The sequence below is a fragment of the Schistocerca nitens genome, chromosome 6 (assembly GCF_023898315.1).
Source record: "Schistocerca nitens isolate TAMUIC-IGC-003100 chromosome 6, iqSchNite1.1, whole genome shotgun sequence".
Lineage (NCBI taxonomy): Eukaryota > Metazoa > Arthropoda > Insecta > Orthoptera > Acrididae > Schistocerca > Schistocerca nitens.
In genome coordinates this window covers 393,497,052-393,518,725 of record NC_064619.1, presented here as the reverse complement: position 1 = coordinate 393,518,725, position 21,674 = coordinate 393,497,052, and the positions used below count along the sequence as shown (strand labels likewise).

General features: G+C 37.2%; 1 protein-coding gene across 5 annotated transcripts in view; it reads left to right on the top strand.

Moving 5' to 3' along the window:
* Window positions 1-21,674, top strand: part of LOC126263191 (E3 SUMO-protein ligase PIAS3) — a 266,664-nt gene that overhangs the window by 38,385 nt on the left and 206,605 nt on the right. For 4 of the 5 annotated variants that reach the window (XM_049960248.1, XM_049960247.1, XM_049960249.1 and 1 more), the window contains exon 2: window positions 10,393-10,559. The exons of the other annotated variant lie outside the window; for it this stretch is intronic. In XM_049960248.1, the coding sequence (XP_049816205.1) occupies window positions 10,393-10,559 (167 nt within the window). The remainder of the gene's footprint in view (window positions 1-10,392; window positions 10,560-21,674) is intronic. 5 annotated transcript variants of the gene reach the window in all.

Sequence of the window (21,674 nt, the reverse complement as noted above, 5' to 3'; positions counted from 1 at the left end):
GGCTGTCTGTTGTAGACTGCGCATGCTCTGATGTGACATCATCCCTTGTGGCACTACAAGTGCCAGATCAGTATTTTTCTTTCAAATTGGATGTAGTGTTTGCATCCACATAATTACTCTGCTATTCACAGTAAAGCGCCTGGCATAGGGTTCAATGAACCACCTTCAAGCTGTCTCTCTACCATTGCACTCTCGAATGGCGTGCAGGAAAAACAAGCGCTTAAATTTTCCTCATTTCTCTACATATTGTGCAAGTATAGAGAATGAGGGATTTTTGAGGAGCTGTGGTTGTAACGGCGCAGTGGCTGAATGGTCTAGCACACAGACAGGCAATTTGTTGACTTGGGTTGGACTTGTGTTGTTACCATCTCCTTCTCTCTCTCTCTCTCTCTCTCTCTCTCTCTAAACTATTAACTTTAATATTTAAATAAACTTCACAGTTCACTTTATATACGTAAAATTACAGGGTTGCCACAATCTGTGGCAATCAGGGAATTTCAGACGTGTCAGGGAAATTTGGAAAAAAAAGGGGGGGGGGGGAAAAGAAAACACCATACTGGAAAATCTCGTTTTTTGTCTCAGTGGTTGAAATGGTTTGTTTACTGAGATGTCGTGCATCGTCACTGGCTGCGTGCAGCTGAGTACGTGCGTCGCTTCCCTTCTCCCTCATTCTTACTTGTCCCCGTTTCTACTACTCCCCTCAGCTTGAAGTCAGTGCTGCCACCACTTCTTGCTACTAGCCTAGCAGCTCCCAACGAGAGGTAGGGAGGTGCAAGGGGTGGTTTGTTTGGGTCTTGAAATATGCTCACTATTTTTATTTACTTGAATTTGGCATATTTCGTGACAGTACCTTTTCTGTGAAATGGTTACAAGATAATATTTGTCTTGGCTTCAGTCGCCTATTTTCTGTTCACTTCCAAATTATTATGACGGCGACCTGCACATTGTTCTGCCGTCAACACACACCAAGAGTTCACTGCCGACTGACTACAGTCAAAGACTACTCCAGCGTCAAAGACATTTTACACAACACACAAGCTTCCACTTGTAATCAGTCTCTTTGATATTCTTTGTCACATTTACTAATAGTAATCAATATGCTGTCAATTTCAAAAATATAAGTAAATTAGCATATAATAAGGCAAATTACAATAAAAAAATTCTGACAAAAATATAAGAAAACGTACAATTTGATATCGACAAATCCGGTAGAAAATAACACATCTACCAGATCCATTACAATCTGATTCTCAGAAACTGTTGATGTAGCAGCCGGAGCCAGTGGTCATGTTTGCATGAGCTGTGTCTTGAGTGATTGTGTGTGCGTTCTCATTTTCTGACAAAGGCTATGGCCAAAAATTTAGTTGTGAGAACGTGATTGTCTTTTCTATGTGCCTGTCTGGGGCTCAGCGATCATCTTTATGGTTAGTTGCTACGTATCCTCATTATTATTGATTCTCACAGTATTTGCACGAGTTATCTGTTGCATGGATTGATCATCACAGTCTCATTTCATTAACATGGTGTCTGTGACATGTGAATAGCAGGCCACACAAGTGGACTTTCATGACGGGCCATTTCTGTGGGTATCTCTAATGGATCGGGCCTGCCAATCTGAAGCCCATCGTTTCCCATTAATGTGCAGGTCCTGACCATCGGATCTAGTCTCATTGATTTGCCCGCAGGCTGGGTCCGTTTGTGTGTGGCGTAATGCGATGGATTTTTGTGATTTATCCATGGACTCAGGACAGTGGTGTTCCTCGGCAGGTCAGATGCCATGGGCGATGGATTTCAGGAATTGTGACTGTCTTTTACTGCAAGTACATTGTACACTGCAGCATTTTATAGACATTTTATTTAGTCTGGTACAATTTTGACACTTCGAAAGGTGTCTGTATATTATAAAGTATGGATGATAAGAAGAAAATTGTGACAGTTGCTGGTAGTTTGCACGCTATGTACTTGTGTATTTCTTGAAAGAAAACTCACACAATACTGGTAAAATAATAGACATAATATGGTGGGTAGCAACCAACAATGACAAACATAGTAAAACCAACATTTTATTGGGGGCCACCTACAGTGTTGGTTTATGAAACTCTTCCCCGCCTTATACACTTCTCTCAAGAGGCCTATGTTTTTCTGAGGTTATTTCTGAAATTGTTGAAGGTATTTTAAATCTGTCTTGCAACTTCAAGGAAATGCGTATTTTTGTCAGCAAAAGTGTTTAGTTTTATTGAAATAAAATAACATTAGTGGTCTTAATGAAACATATATACCATTCTTGCTTTCTCCATCCTAAAACAGTTCATTACAAAAGATGTTGATGTTAGTACTTAAGATTTTTTGCTCACATGTTTAAAAAATGCAGAAGGCCTTCCATTTTTTTGTCAAATTACATCATTACTTATCCTTGAGACCTCAAACTTTGTCAGGGAGAAATGCTAAAACTTGTCTGGAAATCAGGGAAACCTCAGGGAATTTCACTTGGGGTAAATTGTGGCAACCCTGAGTTAATATATTCAGTTTAATTATGATTACTACCCTTGTAAGTCAGAAGGCTATAGGCTAGGTGGTGGTAAAAAAAGCGAGGATACAAGGATATGTAATAAGAGGGTTGTCTGCAAAGTAAGTTCCATTTGTTTATATAAAACAAATGTATACAGATACAGAAAAAATATTTATTGTACAAAAATCTACAACTGTTAAACTACTTTTCTACATAGCTTCCGAAATTTTGTAGGCACTTGTCATTGCATGGTACAAGTTTCTGTATGCCTTCTTCCTATAAGGTTGCCGCCTCTTTAACATGTGGTAACATGTTCTTTCAGCTCGTCATCATCGTTGAAGTGTTGACCACCAAGGACAGATTTTAGGTGTAAGAAGAGATGAAAGTCGCTAGGAGCAAGGTCCAGGTTGTACGGAGGATGATCAAATGCGTCCCAGTGAAATGCCTGTAAGAGTTGTTTGGTCACATTCGCCGTCTGAGGTCGGGCAAAGTTTCCGAAATTTCAGTTTTTCAGTAACAATTTCATGAATTAATGATCGTGAGATTTGTATACTTATGGTTATGCTTAATCTTCTCTTCAATTGTGTGAACCAGTTCATCAGTAACCACAGACGGGTGTCCACTTCGTTCTTCATCGTGCACTTGATCACACCCTTCATTGAACAGTCTGACCCATCTCCTAACCATTGAATCACTCATAGCATTTTGTCCATAAACCTCACAGATTTTCCGATGAATTTCCTTTGGTTTAACTTTCTTTGCATTTAGAAAATGAATCACAGATCTGATTTCACACGTGGCGGCATTTTCAATTACGGCTGACATTATAAAGAAGCACTACAAAGTACACGTCGGCAGCAGCGATCTGAAAATGGCATACATGTCTTCTCGTAGAGTCAGGGTAACTGCCGCAGAAGCTCGGAAATGCGATTGTAGCGCTGCCGCGAATAGAAATAGAAATGGAACTTAACTTTGTGGACAACCCTTGTATGAAAATGTTCTCTGTAGATGGCCTGCCAAAGAGGCCCCTTCGCAGTAGATCTTTGGATGAAAAAGTGGGATTGAAAGAGTTAGGTGTATATATAATCAGATTCTTAATTTTCCAGAACAAATCCGTAAGCTTGAATACCCAAACACTCTTGAAAAATCTAGGAGGAAATTGCCCCAAACTATCAGATAAGTTGAAAAAGTTGTTAAAAGCTTGTAAAGCTTGTGGAAAAGCCTCTGTTCCAGCAGAGCTTTTAAAATGCTCTCTGCCAAAGGTAAAAAGCTAAAATTAATATTTGAAAGAACCTGAAAAACAAAAAAATACCTAGGAGAGTGGAAGGTGGCCTTGATTCTTCTGCTACATAAGAAAAGCAATAAGCAAGAGTTGACAGCTATAGAGGAATTTCTTTGGAACCAGGTGCGTGTGACATTTTCCAGGTTTGTGCTAAACAGAGTTGAACTAACAGTGGAGAGTAATTTAGATGAATATCAAGGTGGCTCTAGGAAGGGCATATCATGATCTGAACAAATATTTAATTTGAAGTCAATCATTTGCCACAAAATACTGAATTCAAAAGATGATTGTTGGTTCCAAGAGGTCACTGATTCTGTTGACAGAAAATATGGATTAAAAAACTGAGTAGGAGCAGGTTGATTCCACTTTCAAGTTCTTAGAATATTTCCCCTCAGTGGGCCGAGGGAAAAGGGAAAATGCTCTCCAAAGATTTACGTTTGGAGTATGGGGATTTGCGAGCAGCATTTCACGTAATGATGCAGTAGCCCCAGGGTTAAGGCAACTTGCTAGTAGTTTATTGGCTCGGGTTCAATTGCAGCTTCTGCCATAATTTTATTATTATTATTGTTCCTTGCAATGTTATTAATTATGAAATTTAAGTAGTTCAATTTATGTATGTGAAATTAACATAGTCACTGTAGTTGAGTTTCTAACTTTGTAAGCCAAAAGCTATATGCCAACACATTGTAGCACATGGGCAAAATTTTGCACAAGAAGCCACTGCTTCCATCATCTAGTGAACAGTGTTGAAACCGATTTTTTAAGTACAGATTGAAACACCCAAGTCATGATATGTACTAGACCAAGAAACTAGGCTCGTTTGTATAGTACTGAATCATTGTGGTTAATTGTTTCCTACCATAGAATTGCTTACTTTGAATCAGTATGCTTCTACCATGTGATAATTTCAGGCAGGATCTTTTTTATTGTTGTTATTTAATTTCGCCCTTTAAAAATCCGACAGTTAACTTTAGTCTACTTTTTTTTTTTTAATCTTCCTAATATTTCTTCAACGTGTCACTAAGAGTCTGCCATCATTTTACTGTCTATGCATGTTTTAGTTTGACTTCTTTCCGTTAGTTTGGGTGTGAACTTAATGAGAGTCGATCTGATCTCTCTGCATGTCATCAGAATAGTTGACAGGCCAACTGCAACTCCCTGTTTTTGTGTTCACTAGAACTAACTAAAGTTAAATGTGAGAACAGTTTTGTTTCAGTAGAGAAAGATTGTAAATCTGCTAATGTTACATTACTGATTGACCAGTTGATTATGATCAAGTACCTAATAACATAATTTGTCACTGAATGTGTTAAGAGTGAAAGTAACTGAATTACTGTTCGGGAGTGCTAACACTGTTAAGCAAAATTGGGTTATCAGTTTTGAAAGACTGTTATAGAATGTAATGTCATACATTTTAAACACAGTATCAGCTTGTACATATAATTCTGTATCTGATTAACGTACCATGTATTGTATCTTCCCTATGTAAGAGCTTTTTCTTGTGTAGATGTGGAAGACATTTCTCAAGAAAGTACATAAACTCTCTCTGCACAACTGTTTGTGTTTTGGAACCAAGATATAAATATGCAATCATTCCTTTTAGAGGAATCAGACTGGAGCCATTATCCCATTATCCCAATTTAGGTTTGCTGTTGTTTTCTTGAGCCACTTGAGACTGGTTGCTTCATCAAATCACTGGTTTCCACACCTGTCCTTGTCCATGTGAACTATTGCAATTTGTAATGGTCTCAGTGTTGGTGGGGCATGAGACTATAAACTTTCTATACAGTTATAGTTATCACTAAATTACTCTTCCACTCAATGATGATGTCACTGTGATGTACATAATTCAACATACCGTGTATCATTCTGTTATCTTTCCGTAGTTTTGTTTATTGAAACTGCAAGGTGCGCTACAAGCTGAGGATGTGGATCGTTGTTGATGTGAAATAATTTGTAGTGGGGATCCTGTGTATTAAGTGCTAGCTGCAAGTCATCAGGATTATATAGACATGTTTAGTTCTGCTTGTGTGAGATATTTAGTTTCTTAACTTCTCAGGCTTCTTAATTGCCTTAAACACTAGCAGGAATTTAACTGGTCTTCTGGGGAGTCCTAATGACCAGTCACTTTTCAAGAAAATATTGGAGATTAATGATATTGACAAGACATCAGCAAAGCAGTAATGATAAGGCACATCCATTCTATCAGTACAACATTTGTAATAATTAACATTTGACGTATCTCCAAAATTGTTTCATAATGGGCAATGATTATGGAAACATGTACTTCGAGTCAACAGTCTCCTTAACAGCAGAAATCGTGGTTGAAATCCTATAACAGCAGAATATCACTATGCTCTGCAGGCTGTTAATGAAGGTCCAAGCATGTAGATTTGGTTCCCAGATATGTGACTCAAAGACCTCTTAAGTAATAGAACCTAGTACTTTGTCCTGATGGTCAATATTTATCAGAGACATAGGTATCATAAGGAGTACCCTTGGGCAGTGTGATGGGATTACTCTTATTGTCTATACACATAAATTATCTGGCTTTCAGAGTGAGTAATGCTGGTAATGCTGTGGTTTACAGGAAAGTATCATTGTTGAGTGACTGTAGGATGATAAAGCAACATCAGGAAAACGTTAGAGTACTACTCACCGTAAAGATGACCCATTGAGTTGCAGACAGACACAATGAAAAGACTTTTACACATTGTAGCTTTTGGCCAAGGCCTTCTTCAACTGAGTAAACACACGTATACACACTAGGAAGCACACCTAGTGAGGTGTGCTTGATTGTGTGAATGTGTGATGTATGTATGTTTACTTTGCTGAAGAAGGCTTTGGCCGAAAGCTACAATATGTAACAGTCTTTTGATTGTGCCTGTCTGCAACTCAACAAGTCATCTGTACAGTGAGTAGTAATCTGTCCTTTTCCTAATGTTGCTGATATTCCAGCCTGGAGTTTCCATTCTTTGTAGGGTGATACAAGATGACTAAGACATAATTTCTAGTTGGTGTGATGAATGGCAGCTTGCCCTTAATGTAGAAAAATGGAAGTTAAATTTAGATAAGTAGGGAAAAACCATCCCATAATGGTCGAATACAGCATTAGTAGTGTGCTGCATGACACTGTCACACTGGTTAAATATTTAGGAATAACATCGCAAAGAAATGTGAAATGCAAGAATAACTTGAGGATGGTAGTAGGAAAGGTGAATGGTTGGCTTCAGTTAAATGGGAGAATTGGAGGAAAGTGTGGTTCATCTGCAAAGGAAACCACATACAGACCACTGGTGTGACCCATTGTTGAATACTGCTCATGTGTTTGGTATCCATGAAGGTCAGATTAAAGGAAGACTTAGAAGCAATTGAGAGGTGGGCTGCTAGATTTGTTACTTGTAGGTTCGATCAACACAAGAGTATTACGGAGAGGCTTCGTGAACCCTGATGGGAATCTCTGGAGGGACGACAATATTCTTATCGAAGAGCACTATTGAGAAAATTTAGAGAATTTGCATTTGAAACTGACTGCTGGATGATTTTGCTGCCCCAATGTACATTTTGTGTAAAGACAGAGAAATTAGGTCTCTTGCAGAGGCATATAAATAGTTGTTTTTCCCTCCCTCTATTTGCAGTGAACCGGAAAGGAAGTGACTAGTAGTGGTATAGGATACTCTCCACAATGTACCTTGCAGTTGCTGTGAGACATAGATTACAGCTTTTCAAACTCTAGTCTTATTGACAAATGCATTCTGTAGCTTTCTCAGTAGCAGTTTTCCATCTGTGCAGTCAGATTTGGGTTGGATTAGAGAGCGTGTGTGTTAATTGTATGTCATGTTTAAGTGCTATAAGTAGCTTTCCCCAAAGTTGTCATGTTTGGACACAGGCAATTTAAATTGAAAATGAAAAATTTTGTATACTGGTATACTGATTGGCATGGTTTATTCTGAACATGACTTACTGCCTCTGAGGTTTAGTAGCTTTTGTAGTTTTCTACAGAGACAATGGTTTTGGGTGCAGTTCCAAATGGCTACTCTGTAGATTTTTGTGCTCACTTGCATTATCATGCAAGCTGCTGTGGCACTGTTGTTTCGAAAGGGTTGCACAAAGTTTAGATCCAGAAGGTAATTGTCATCAGAGTTGAGAATTATCACTTTATTGATATTCATTGGTAACATTTTCATTGCTTCACCTGAAGAATTAGTAACTTTAAGTGCAACATCTTTTTTAATGATTGTACAAAATATATGTTGTTAACAAAAGCAAAGTATGTTTTATACCTGTACAACAAATGTAACAGTAAAGTAAGTCTGCATATTGACATAAAGTGTAATAAATTTGTAGGTACCAAAATCAGAGGTTTGTAATGTTTTGTATTAACTTAATTGCAAAGCTTACAGCAGATTAGATGTACTTTTTGTTTCGTGGGTTTATAGTGGGGAGACCCTCAAGGTTTATTCTTCATCTGTTTTGTCACAAATGAAGACATTCTTATTCCAGTTCTATGTTATTGGCCTGCTTGTCTCGTGAAAATTGTTAGTTGGCATTTCCATATTTGTGGAAATGTCAAGAACTTAATTTAGCAATCTTAATTCATTGCTTAGCCAGTGAAATGGTGATTATCCTTAATTTTGTTACGTTTGCGGTATAATTTATATTTTCGAGATTGCTTCTGCTTTTGAACTCTTACACGTTTTTAATTTGTGATGATGATGGTGGTCATTTTCTGCAGAATTTACGTCAATCGCTATTTATAAATTTACTCACAACTCTATCTTTGTAGCCGTCGTACACACACTTCTTGTGGTGTTCTGATCTGCATATCCTCAATCTTATCCAGAGAATTTCTAGAAACAATCATAGAAATCAAATTGACTTTTGATACTAAAGGAACCGGTTCTTAACAATTTTTTTTAAAAAAAGGGGAATGCACGCCTCCCCACCCCACACTTCAGCACGCGTGCATTCGCACGCGTGCAAAAAAAAACACGTATGTATGTATCTATGTATGTACAAAGGTATGTATGTCTGAAGAGCAACCATACCGCGAAAGTTGTACTTCACCCTGCCAGCGTTGTTAGTAGCCATGTCACATTATTCCCTCCTCCCCCCTACCGTTACGGTAGCTCAGTTTATCTTTGTAGTTCACAAGATTTTCTTTTCATATTGTTAAGAGTGAAATGGAACTTTAAATGTTGTTTCACATTATTTGTTAGTGGTGGGCTACCTGTGTGGCATCACAATTACTGGTAACCGAAAAGAAAACATAGGGAAAGGGTGTAATTAGTTTTTACGTAAGTGGTTGTCCCATTTCAACTTTCCTATAAAGTTCTGGAAGCCACATGCTCATGGGTGTCACTGCCATAACCAAAGAGATTTTTTGGAGAGCTGGTGATGGAGTACGCAGAGAAGTGGAGTAAGAAGAGTGACATTAGTATAAGAGTTTGTGACAGTTTAAACTGATCAAACAACAGTGCGACAACTAGGAAAGTACTTGCCACATGAAGTTAGGGTTATATTTCAACAATAAACAGAAAATTATGTATAATGGAGTTAATAGAATGGCAGACGGAATTGTCCTTGTGTATGTTATAGTGTATGACCTCCAAATATTCTGCGTCATTATTGTAGCCATTTAATGAAAATATACTTTGTTGTTTTAGTTGTTTAACACAATGGGGTGACTAAATGTTTTGACGGGTTGATGCCAAGTTGCTCTCCAAACAACAGTCATCATCTACACTCTGCAGTATGAGACTTAATAAATTTAGGAGTGTTAATCAACTGACATGTCAGTGTATGAAGATTTTCAAATGAGAAATATTTCCATCCACAAAGTTTTTCTATATTTATTCCTATCAGATTGATAAAGCAAAGTTTTGTAGTCCTAGTCTTTTTGCTTGCCCATAATTGCAGCAAAGCACAGATGTATGTTGATACCCAGCTCAAAGGTTTTGTTGTGTAATTCTGTTGGGGCATTATTAAAGGCAGTGCTCCTCTTTTCAGTATTTTACATTAAGGAATAAGAAATTGTATACATTGTATATTGAATTCAAAGTAAATTTCTTATATATACATGAGGTTAGAAAAAGTTCACAGTAATAAACTACTAGTGCCATTACATTTATGTAATTGAGTATATCTCTGAATAATCTAAGGCAAAATATTAAGACTAACTGTAATTTGAATTTTTGTAGTTTAAAACTATGATTCTGGAGCTCTCACTGTAAGTTTGTGCTCTGATGGATTGTTTTGTGTACTGATTGTAGTATTTATAGAACTGTTTTCTATTCATCACAAAATGTTAGAAACTGTTGTTCATTGTATCTGAGCACTAATTACTTTTCTTGAGCATATGTTCTTCCTAGTAAGTTACTTTCACCAAAATAACAAAGCATTGTAATACAGATTTTTGTATTTTACAAAGATCAATAAGTTATGAAGTGTAAGTTTAATGTGTGCATTGTACTGGATTGTTTTGTGTACTGATTGTAGTATTTCAAGAATTTGGGAATTGTTTTCCATACTCCTACAGAAACTTGCAACAACAATGTGAATTTTTTGAGTTAGCTAAATTGAGGTTCATTCCTCTTTACAGAGTATGGTTCTAAGCTTTAGAGTATCAGAGCTTCAGATGCTTTTAGGCTTTGCGGGCAGAAATAAATCTGGGAGGAAGACTGAGTTACAAGCAAGAGCTGTGGAACTGCTAAAGCTCCGTTCAACACCTGTAACAATGAAGATTAAGGAGCTCTATAAGTCTATCCAGTAAGTATGGCCTGGCTGTAGATAGCCTTATTTTCAAAGCTTCTTTTCCCTAGGTACTTCGGAGACATCCTTTTGTGCTCTGAAGGTGAACTGCTTACCTTCATTGTTTCACATGCAGTTCATATTTTCTGCTAATCACTGCAGGCTCTCTGGCTTCAATATTATTTGTGCTTCATTCTTCTTGCATGTTGTATCGTTATTGAAGATGTATAGCATTGCTATTTGTGATTTCACAACAACCATGACTGTGATATTGAACTAAAGAGACATGAAACAAAACCAAACAGTAATTGATGAGTTATAGGCAGCTAATGAGAGCATTGCGGCAGTTTTTCAAAAGGTGAAAACTGAATTATTTCCAGTGTAGGAGTTTTGTATAGAAAATTATTATGTTTAGTTTTCTTTCGTGCAAGATTTTTGTCATTTTGTCCACCTCATTAGTTTTTAAACATGCCTATAATTGTGGCTTCATAACAGTGTAGTAGGCCGGGGATAGAGATAAATTCTGTTTTGCTACTGACTAACTCACTGGTATTTAAGTTCAGTGTTACAGTTAATTTTTCTTTCATTAGCATAAAAAAACTTTGAGTGAGTGGGTATATTTTTCTTAGCATTTAGATTGTCATACCTGCCACATGGACCCTCCCCAGCACTCTTTTTTCTTTTCCTGATGTAAACCCAAACTTACTGAAATATACTTGTACTTTTATGGAAGTAGTTTCTGTTCGTCATGCTAATCTCATTGTAGTATGCGATCAGAGTACATATTAATACCCCCTCCTCTTTCTTATCTGTTTGTTTGCCAGGGAGGGAATGGGGAAGATGGGTCCAACTGTCATAGTACAGTTCTATGGTTAATAAGGTGAATGTCAGGATAGTTCCTTCAGTAAAAACCACAACTGAGTCCCCTAAATTAGCTACAACTAAGTGAACTAGGGCTCTCTCTCTATAATATTGACAGATATTTAACTCTCTTTTCGTTCTTCCCTCCCTCTCCACACACACACACACACACACACAAATGCCAGAAGAAAATAAACTTATTTGGTCAAATATAACAAAAAATATCACTGAAACTTAGAGTAGTAGAGAAAAGTCATTTTCTTTTATGAAGACAAAAGGGATGTTACTGAAATTAGACTGATAGTGCTGAATGCATCACTATAGGTGATAGGTATGCCTTTACAAAAAATATACTCTAATGGAAGGTTTTCTTTCTGTAAATTCAGAGCAGTTGTCTCGTTTGTTGTCTTCTATTATTAATCATTTGAATAACAGCTGCATTCTTAGTTCCTCCACTACTACTTCCTGTAATTGAATGGTTGCTTTTTATGAGGTGTTGGTGTTCTGTGTAAATGTGTTCTCTTTTGTAGTTATTGTAGCACCAAGGAAATGTGAGAAAACAATTACTCTTTCGATTGCATCCAATGGATACAGTCAGTGATGGATAAATGTAGGAGGAGGTCACATGGAGGAAGTGTTACAACAGTAAAATCTCTGCAGTTAAATAGTTTATATTCTTAACATAATACATAAAACAAGTAACTGAAAACAAACGCATTCGGTATAAATATGTGGAAAATTACACCATATGTCACAAAGTACGGACAGCTTCAAGAATATTTGGCACTGCATGATGAAAGCGGAGTTATTTTTGTAGTGAGGGCGTTAGTGTACTAGGATCAGAAATATATTTTTGTGAAGATTTCAATTTCTGGAATTACTCAAACAGTAGCATAAAATGAAATTCAAATCTAATTTTCCTGTTGAATGACAATATTACAAATAGGATAGGTTGCTACTCGCCATACAGCTCCGTTGACTCACAGACAGGTACAACAGTGACATGCAGAACAGAAGAAAGAAGAGAGAAAAGAAGGGACACTGAGTATAGTAGTGTTACAAAATAGCAACAAAGGAAAACATCACTGGGTTGGGGATGGAAGAGAAGTGCCTGTCTGCTACGCAACGTCTCCACAATATATTGTGAGTAGCAATCTATTCTTGGTGTAATATTGTCATTCCATCCTGGATTTTCCTGTTGAGCAAATGATGGAAGGTAATCATTGCCTTAAAATACTAGATAAATGTTCTGTGCAGCTCACTCTAGAAAGTTTAGCTTCTTCTACTCCCCCCCCCCCCCCCCCCCCCCATTTTAGTTTTAATCCCTGTTATATTAGGTCTTCATTTAGTTGCTCTTGTAAACTTCCAGTTACTTATTTACTTTATTTATCATTTGACATAAATACTTGGACATATGTGGAACACTGGGCACTAAAATTACTCCAGCTGAGAAAAGCAGCATACAAAGTTTCATTTGTATTAACTATGAAATAGCTTCCAGTAAGATTCAGTATCAGAACTGTTGGCAAGAGATATTGGTCTGACATTGCACACATGAACCATGACATATCTTTTAGACATGTTTATCTTGCTGCAATAACACCCTGAGGCATTTTCTGTTGAAATGTAACATTTTCTGTGGTTGCAAATATGTTTGTCAACAACATTTTACGAATTAATCATGCGGTATGTGTGCCTGTCACCTGCAGAATGGTTTGTCTTTGTTCACAATTCTGCTTTGTGAATGACAGCAAAATTTTGTGCTTGCACTGCCAACAATGGTAAAGCAGGGTCCAGTAATACACAAATGTATGCAAAATGCATATTTACCATCTTAGGTGTGATTATGGAATGTTTGATCCGAAATTATAGGTACTCTGAAGCGTATCTAGTCATTGTAAATTGTTATTTATTTACAAGACTGCATATAATGTCACATTTCAAATAAACTCATGATATTTTTTAATTAAGAAAGATTACTTGCACCTCAGTGGCTAGGGAATTCTCTGCTACATTTTGAGGGACTTTTCCGAAGCTCTTTGCTGTTTATAAAGCTTTATTTTTCATTTCAGTGTTTTTAATGTTTTTATTTAAATATCCCCCTCCCCTCCCCCAACACACACACACACACACACACACCACTTGTGAACTGGTCCAGACAAAATGGATTAAGTTTTGCACTGGTTACGTCTTTGTACTCTGTAGACCAGTGCTGATGCACACTGCCATGTGACTGAGACAACTGTTTGTAAATTATAATGGTATTTCCCATCAATTTAATTTTCTTTTTAACAGAAAAAGTATTATGTAAATATTAGCATTATAAACCAATATTTATTTGTGTGTTGTTAGTTTTTTACATTTTAACATTTTGAGAAATAAGACTAGAAAGGGGAAATGAAAATATTAGATGTGATATCCATGAGAGAGAGTTTTTTTTTTCCAGAATGGTACTGCACCTTGGATTCACTGTCTATTTAAATCATTATTCTTTGGGAAAATGGGATGTTTTAGCAGTTACGTATAACTCAGAATCATATGTAACAGGACATTTCAGTGAATTGTTTATAATGATTCCATGTTCTAACACAATACAATAGAATAGTACTTAATAGGAACCCCTTGAGTGCAAGGTTGCAAAAGGTCAATGATGTTTACACCCCGCTTATTGTCTGCCATGGAAGCACAATATTCACTGCTAATGGCAATGGGGCGGGACTGGGGGTATCCAACGGTGAGCACAGCATGAGTCTACAAAGCGTAGTTCAACTGCTTAATTGACAAGTAACTCACAACAGTGCTACGGTGCTAGTGGTATTGATTCAAAACAAAGCAAACATTGCATTATATCTACAACTACAGTTGCCAACGTTGACATTTCGTAAAAAAGGACTCAGAGTGAGGAAGAAGTGACAAATGAAATATTAGCATTTCTAAAAGATGCGTCAGTGGAACGTGTGGTGTTGTATACACTCGACTGTGCGGAGGACAATGTACATTAGGAGTACAGTGATGGCGATATATGCTTAACAAGTGACAGTGATATTGAGACAGGTGTTGAGCCATTTAGTTCATCAAAATTGTCAGACAGGGAGCCACAAATCCCATCACCAGTGAAACATATTAAAGGACAATCGTTGTCCAAGGCACAAGTACTAAATATAATTACATACATGGAAGATCGTCCACAGTATAGTAAAAAGCAATAATGAGCAGATTTTGAGTAAGTCAGTAGCAACATGGCCGTGTAGTGCATAAGAAAAATTACACAAATTCGAGGGAGAATAAGGCACATTTGTTACAGAAACTGGTGTTTGCACATTTCAAGAATGCTTGATACAATTTACAAGATGTACATGACAGTGACCCAGTACATTACGCACATCAAATTGCATACTATGTAGATTACAATGATTTCAAGGGAAGCAGTGGATGGTTGCATTACTTCTCAGTGCTACAGAATTAGAAGATTTAAGATAATGAAATTTCAAACAAAGCATTGACTTGACAATGAATAGCAAGCTGCAGAATTGGCCTGAAAATTTGCAGATGAGATAAACAAACTGATCCCGTTGTTCAGAAAGGAATTTGTTTTCAACTCCGACCAATCATGATTTGAAGAAGAAATGCATATGAAAGGAACCCTGAAAACTAGAGGTACCAAGAGAGTTGTATCAATATCAACTGACATCAGTGCCTTAACACAGTTGTATACAATTATGCCAACTGTTAATCTGATAGTAAACTGGCTGGAAAGTTATTTATTGTCCTGAGAGAAGTTGGAAGTGCTTTACTCCCTTCGGTTTTTTCTTGTGTTCATGATCTTGCAAGGACAGTAGGGAATATTTGTCAGAGCAAGCAAGAGTGGGAAAACAGACACTGCTTTCAGCCAACAGCTGTTCAAAATAACTTGCTTTTGCTTGAATGCTGGTCTGCGTATAAAAATCATAATTCTTAAGAGCAAATATTGTTGTTGTCTTCAGTTACAACAACAATATTTGTTCTTAAGAATTATGATTTTTATACGCAGACCAGTATTCAAGCAAAAGCAAGTTATTTTGAACAGCTGTTGGCTGAAAGCAGTGTCTGTTTTCCCACTCTTGCTTGCACTGACAAATATTCCCTATGCTTTCAGCCAACGGCTGTTCAAAATAACTTGCTTTTGCTTGAATACTGGTCTGCATATAAAAATCATAATTCTTAAGAGCAAATATACCTCCTGAAAAATGTGTGACTTTGCAGTTCATACCATTTGGAACCACTGGACAAATCCTCTGGATGTTTGTTTTTTCCATACCTATAAAACATATTACTGCACTGTCTGCAACTACCCCTTAAAAGATAGCCAATTTCATGATAACCTCGATGACACAATATTTTGCATTTGATTGCATGCCATCACATTCCATCAGTTCTTGTCACCCTGTTATACCAATATGAAATGCATTCTGTGAGAGTGGATACATAGCTGAACACCCTGCATGGTTTGTATCTCCAAAGGAGTTAGACTTTTATGTTTTATGGTGCAAACTTTTGTGACCACTGTGATGTGACCTTTTTTTTCCATGGTGAAAGTTAATGAGGTATTTTGAATGTTGACGATGTCCATTTTGTTAAGTGTAATACATACATCCCATAGAAACTTGATCTCTGCACTCCTCCAACACTCATTTTCTTTAGACCTCCTGCTGCACATGGTGTGACATTAGCTGCTAATATTTTTCCTGTGATAGTTGTTTACACAGCACTTTCAAATGAGCCTTACTAAACATTGAACTTGTGACCTCACACTCAAAGGGGTTCCTTATTAGATAAATGGTTACTTCTCAAAAATGTGATGCTTCTTGAAAAAGTGCTCTGCATAAATTATGGCTAATCACTTTTATTGATGTGATGAGTTTATGTAACTGTCAAAGCAGATTGTTAGCAATCGCAAGCTGAGTTTCAGGTGTGCTGTTATGGAGCACTGATGCCTGAGAGTGCAAATTTAGTACCCTTCCTTGGGCTTCAAATTCTCCAGACTAATGTGATTATTATTAATTTTTTTAACAAGAATTAATATGAATATTATCTGGTGACATGTTTCTTCATCAGAGTTCTTTCTATTGTAGTCCTATTTCTATCTGATTACATTCAAATATACTTACCAGTTTGACTGAAAATGGTGCTAGAGTATTTAATTAGGAAACGAGGATAGGTATTCTTCAACATGCACACCAGGAAGAAAATCATTGGAGAAATATTGGGTGATACTTTTTCAGTAATTGTCTATAGCTACCTTATACTGTGAGAAAATGACTTTGGATATGACTAGATACTTCCATCACAGGCCAGCCATAACTTCCTTGACTATCCTAAATCCTCATAAAGCAACTTTGTACATATACGTCCCCCCTCCCCGCAATCCATGCAGAGCCCAATGGCTACCACAAGAATCCACGCACTTCACAAACCAATTTCTCTGAGGATTTGCTCAGGAATGTTTATTGGCTGAGCCAGCGAAGTTCTCTGCACCAGTACACTAGTAGTTAAGTAACTGTGAATTAGGGTCACCAGCCTCACTTTGGTCCATGGCATTGGATTCAACTTCTCACTTCTCCAAAGTTTATAATTAACCCTGTAGCTCTCTAATTATTCGCCAGAAGATTCCAAAATTCGACCATTGGACGAAAATCTGGACAGAGCTAGCAGTTTATACAGAACCTCCAACTGGCTCCTATCAACTTCCGCCAATAGCCTCAACAACAACAAAACCATGACCATATAATTTCCACAGAATGAAATGTAATTTATTTGCTTCATTTAAACCGTGAAGTTCGCTTTGTTCAGAGAATGCTACTCCCAGCTAGCTAATGGCTCCATGCTTTGATAGAAGGTGCCTCTTCATATTGAGCATGTGCATGCTCGCTGAAAACTGGAAAAGGCTAGACTGGACTCCATACACAAGCACACTTTTGTGATTCTTGTAGTTCTGTACTTGAATAATATTTTTTTATTGAACACTAAGGTTCACTAAATCCTGACTTCAGTTAAACACTTCGAAACACCAACTTTGATCTACAGGTCCTCAGGAGGGCTTCAGGCGGACACCGCAATGAAAACGCGAGCTCTAAACAACCACTTGACAAAAAATGTTTGAACACTATGGTCTTTCAGCCATTGATGATCAGTACCTCCATTCATTCAATTTTATTGGCCAATTCTTGCTTGTGCTAATAAAATTACGCTGAAAAATTCTGCTTTCTGCTAGAACTTTTCGAAAGTTCTATTTCCATCAGGGGCTGAGAAGCACATTTCATGCTGGGAAAGTCATTCACTTTTGTGCTTACTTCTTAATCCTCCACATGCTTACTTCTTAATCCTCCACCACAATACATTTATGACAATTAGGAGCAGACTTGACCTTTCATTCTCAAGGCTGGAGGAATTCTCCTTCTTCAGGATGCTGGAAACCGGGTCTAGTGTACACAATAGCTATGGGACGAGCACATAAGTGTGGCTAGGAAATGTTGCATTAGAACTTTTATTTGAGATATGGGTAGTGGAAACCCTGTTGAGCACTCCAGAGCCCCTGTTGAGCACTCCAGAGCCACCGAGGCTGTTATTGATGGGAATTTATCTTACTACCTTGCTTTTCCTTTAAGATACATTTGTGCTTTCAATTGATCAAAAGCATTAATGTGCATCTTTTGCTATCATCTCATGTAAACTATCAAATGCCAAATTTCCAGTGTTGGGTACTTAACGTTGTTGGATATCATGAAGCAGCTTTTATAGAACATAAAACAGTCTGTAGCAGATTTAATACTTTCAGTGAAATGTGAAGTATACATACCATCTTCAGTAGAAGATGTCTGCACTGTTTTGGTGGTTGGGTGTTCCATCAAATTTTTATTCACTTTCACATAATACAGGATGTCGCACTCGAACCTCCCTGATTTCAAGGACCTAGGAGAGAAAAACCACAGTAGATATGGCAGTGAAAAATAGACCACATTGTAGAGCATCTCAGAGAATTTATATTCCCGCACCAGAAGTGCCTAGTATCGTCGCCAGAGTGCAACATGGTCACATGAAGTAAAAATGGCAACTCCACAGCAGTGCGTGCAAGCAGTAGTGTAGTTTGCAGAAACAAAATCCCCAATTACTGTACAAAGAAATTGTCTTTGTGTGTATGAATGTGATCTGCCTGATGTGAAAACAATTAAGGAATGGTATAGGAAGTTTCTGTCAACAGGAAGAATTCTGAAACATTCTGGCAGTGCATGTTACGGAGTTTCAGAAGAGACAGTGGAGGACATCAGACAAATTTTTCTCAGAAGCCCACATAAGTCAATTCATCAAGCATCTATGGAACTTGATGTACCTCAATCAACATTGCATCGTGTATTTCACCAGCATCTTCGTATGTGTGCTTACAAAGTGCAAATTCTGCAACATCTGATGCCAAATGACAAACCACACAGACAACAATTTTCTGTGGATATGCTGCACGGTATTGATATGGCTGCCGCTTCCTGGAAAGATGTTTATTCTCAGATAAGGCAACCTTTCATCTATCAGGAACGGTTAATAGGAATAATGTTCGGATTTGGCATTCGCAAAATCCACACGTTGTCATTGAACATGTTCGTGATAGCCCTAAACTAAACATCTGATGCGGGCTAATGCACGGCAGGATTGTTGGACCATTTTTCGTTGCAGAACAAACAGTGAATGGGTTAGTGTATCTGGACATGTTGGAGCAGATTGTGTACCCTCAGATAAGACTTGCAACCCAACATCTTTTCTCAACAAGATGGAGCTCCGCCGCATTGGTCAACGACTGTTCACAAGTTCCTGGATAGGAAATTTCCCAGTCATTGGATGAGACGCGGAGGACCGATTGCCTGGCCACCACGTTCATCCAACATTACTCCTCTAGATTTCTTCATGTGGAGATTCCGCGGAGGACTGATTGCCTGGCCACCACGTTCATCCAACATTACTCCTCTAGATTTCTTCATGTGGAGATTCGTGAAGGACCGCGTGTATGCGACCAAAGTGGACGATATTCCTACGTTGCGACATTGTATCACTAATGTGACTGCAACAATAACAGAGGAAATGTTACAAAGAACTTTGCAAGAAATTGAATATAGACTCGATATTCTTTGTGCTACAAATGGTTCACTTGTAGAGGTGTATTGATGATAAATAAATAAAATCTTTGAGATGCTTTACAATGTGGTGCATCTTCTGTGGTTTTTTCCCTGGGTCTTTGAAATCAGGGAGGTTTGAGTGGGACACCCTGCATTATGCAAAATAAAGTGAGAGCAAGAACTCTAAAACTAGTGTAAATATGTATTCTGTTCAGTGTTTCTATGTGTGATACATCTGTCAGCTATAGGTGATTGAGTGCCTTTATTATGTGTATTCCATCCAGGAATTTTCATTGTTGTTATTCATATAATATTAAGATTTTATGAACTTGAGCAGTATTGCCACAAGTAGCATGTTATGATTTACTACCCATAGACAAGGTTATATTCATTTGTAAGTTGCTTGATAGCTTTACTAATTTGTGGTGCCACTTCAGTATAACTATCCCTTGATGTTTGTGACTGAATGTAAGCAACATTGTACAATTTATTCAAACTGCTATCGACGTAAATTCTATTCCATAGTCAAAATATATCTAAAAACAAAGATGATGTGACTTACCAAATGAAAGTGCTGGCAGTTCGACAGACACACAAACAAACACAAACATACACAGACAAAGACAATTTCTTTGTACAGTAATTGGGGATTTTGTTTCTGCAAACTACACTACTGCTTGCACGCACTGCTGTGGAGTCGCCATTTTTACTTTGCGCGTGTGTGTGTGTGTGTGTGTGTGTGTGTGTGTTTGTGTGTCTGTTGACCTGCCAGCACTTTCATTTGGTAAGTCACATCATCTTTGTTTTTAGATATATTTTTCCTACGTGGAATGTTTCACTCTATTATAACTATTCCATAGTCAGTTACACCCACGATGTTTTATTCCATAGTCAGTTACACCCACAATAGAACTGAAATGAAGATAAGGGACAGGTGAGTGTCTTATGATGAAATCGTATTATAAATCAGAACATATGAACCATATTGTAGGATGTTAAACTTATAGATAAATCAATAAATTACGAGATTAATGTGTGGTAAGCCTGTTTGCTGCATGTTACTGGAAGCCACATATATTTCAGCCACACAGATTAATAAATTATGTAATCTATAATCACAGCTTAAGTACATCATTTTCATTTGTAGAACAATAATTTTAGAATGAATAACAGAAGGTTAAAGACTTAATACTAACAGAAATGGTAAATGTGGCAATTCCATTATGGACATGCTTTCTCATTGAGAACCAAAATTGAATAGAATATGGAAAAACTACCACCTTTCTGGAATGAAAATTAGAGGGATTCAGTTGTTGTGTGTCTTTGTGGTCCTTCAAGAATACCAGTAAATATTTGGTATTCATTTCACATTTTATATTTATAAAGTTAATCCCTCACCCCCATACCAACACCAGTGTGGATTATTTTTTACAAACAACTGAGCATGTGATTCCTATATTTTTCATTATATTTTCTAACCTCTTATTCCCTATCTCTTTCCATGACTAATTGTTGGAACTGCCTTTGCAAGCATTTAATTTGTGTTTCAAAAGTTCTTCACTTTAACTGATATGTATGTATCTGAAGGAACGAGTTAATTCACGATCCACTGCTCTAATTTGAAATCATCGTTTGTATATATGAGGGCCAATCAGAAGTTTCCATTGAGGGCTTTTGTTGTAGCATATATGCAACCCAGCAAGACACCGATGGTTCATTCCATGTCAAATCGACACACTTTAAATAAAAATTTGACCTCACCCTCTTAGATTTTGCTGAAAGTGGTATACTTATAGTGGGTGCTGAAACTAAGAAAAGTACCAAATTTCAATTTTTTACCTCAAACCATTCCTATGTAAACTTTTCAAAAACTGGCCAAAAATGTGTGAATTGACTTTTTTAAAATTGCCCTAGGAGCTGCCCTAATTGAGCTAGAGAGCTGGGAAAGGTGTCATTTCACAGCATTTTTCATGCTCTTACCAGTGATATACAACAAAACATAGCTTCTAATTAATAACCTTTTTCAAAATACTAATTAATATTTTGATTTAATTTTTTTTTACAAAAAGTACATAATAGAAAATTTTAAAAATATTTCCATAACTACTTCATACTGTTGTAAATCACGTGG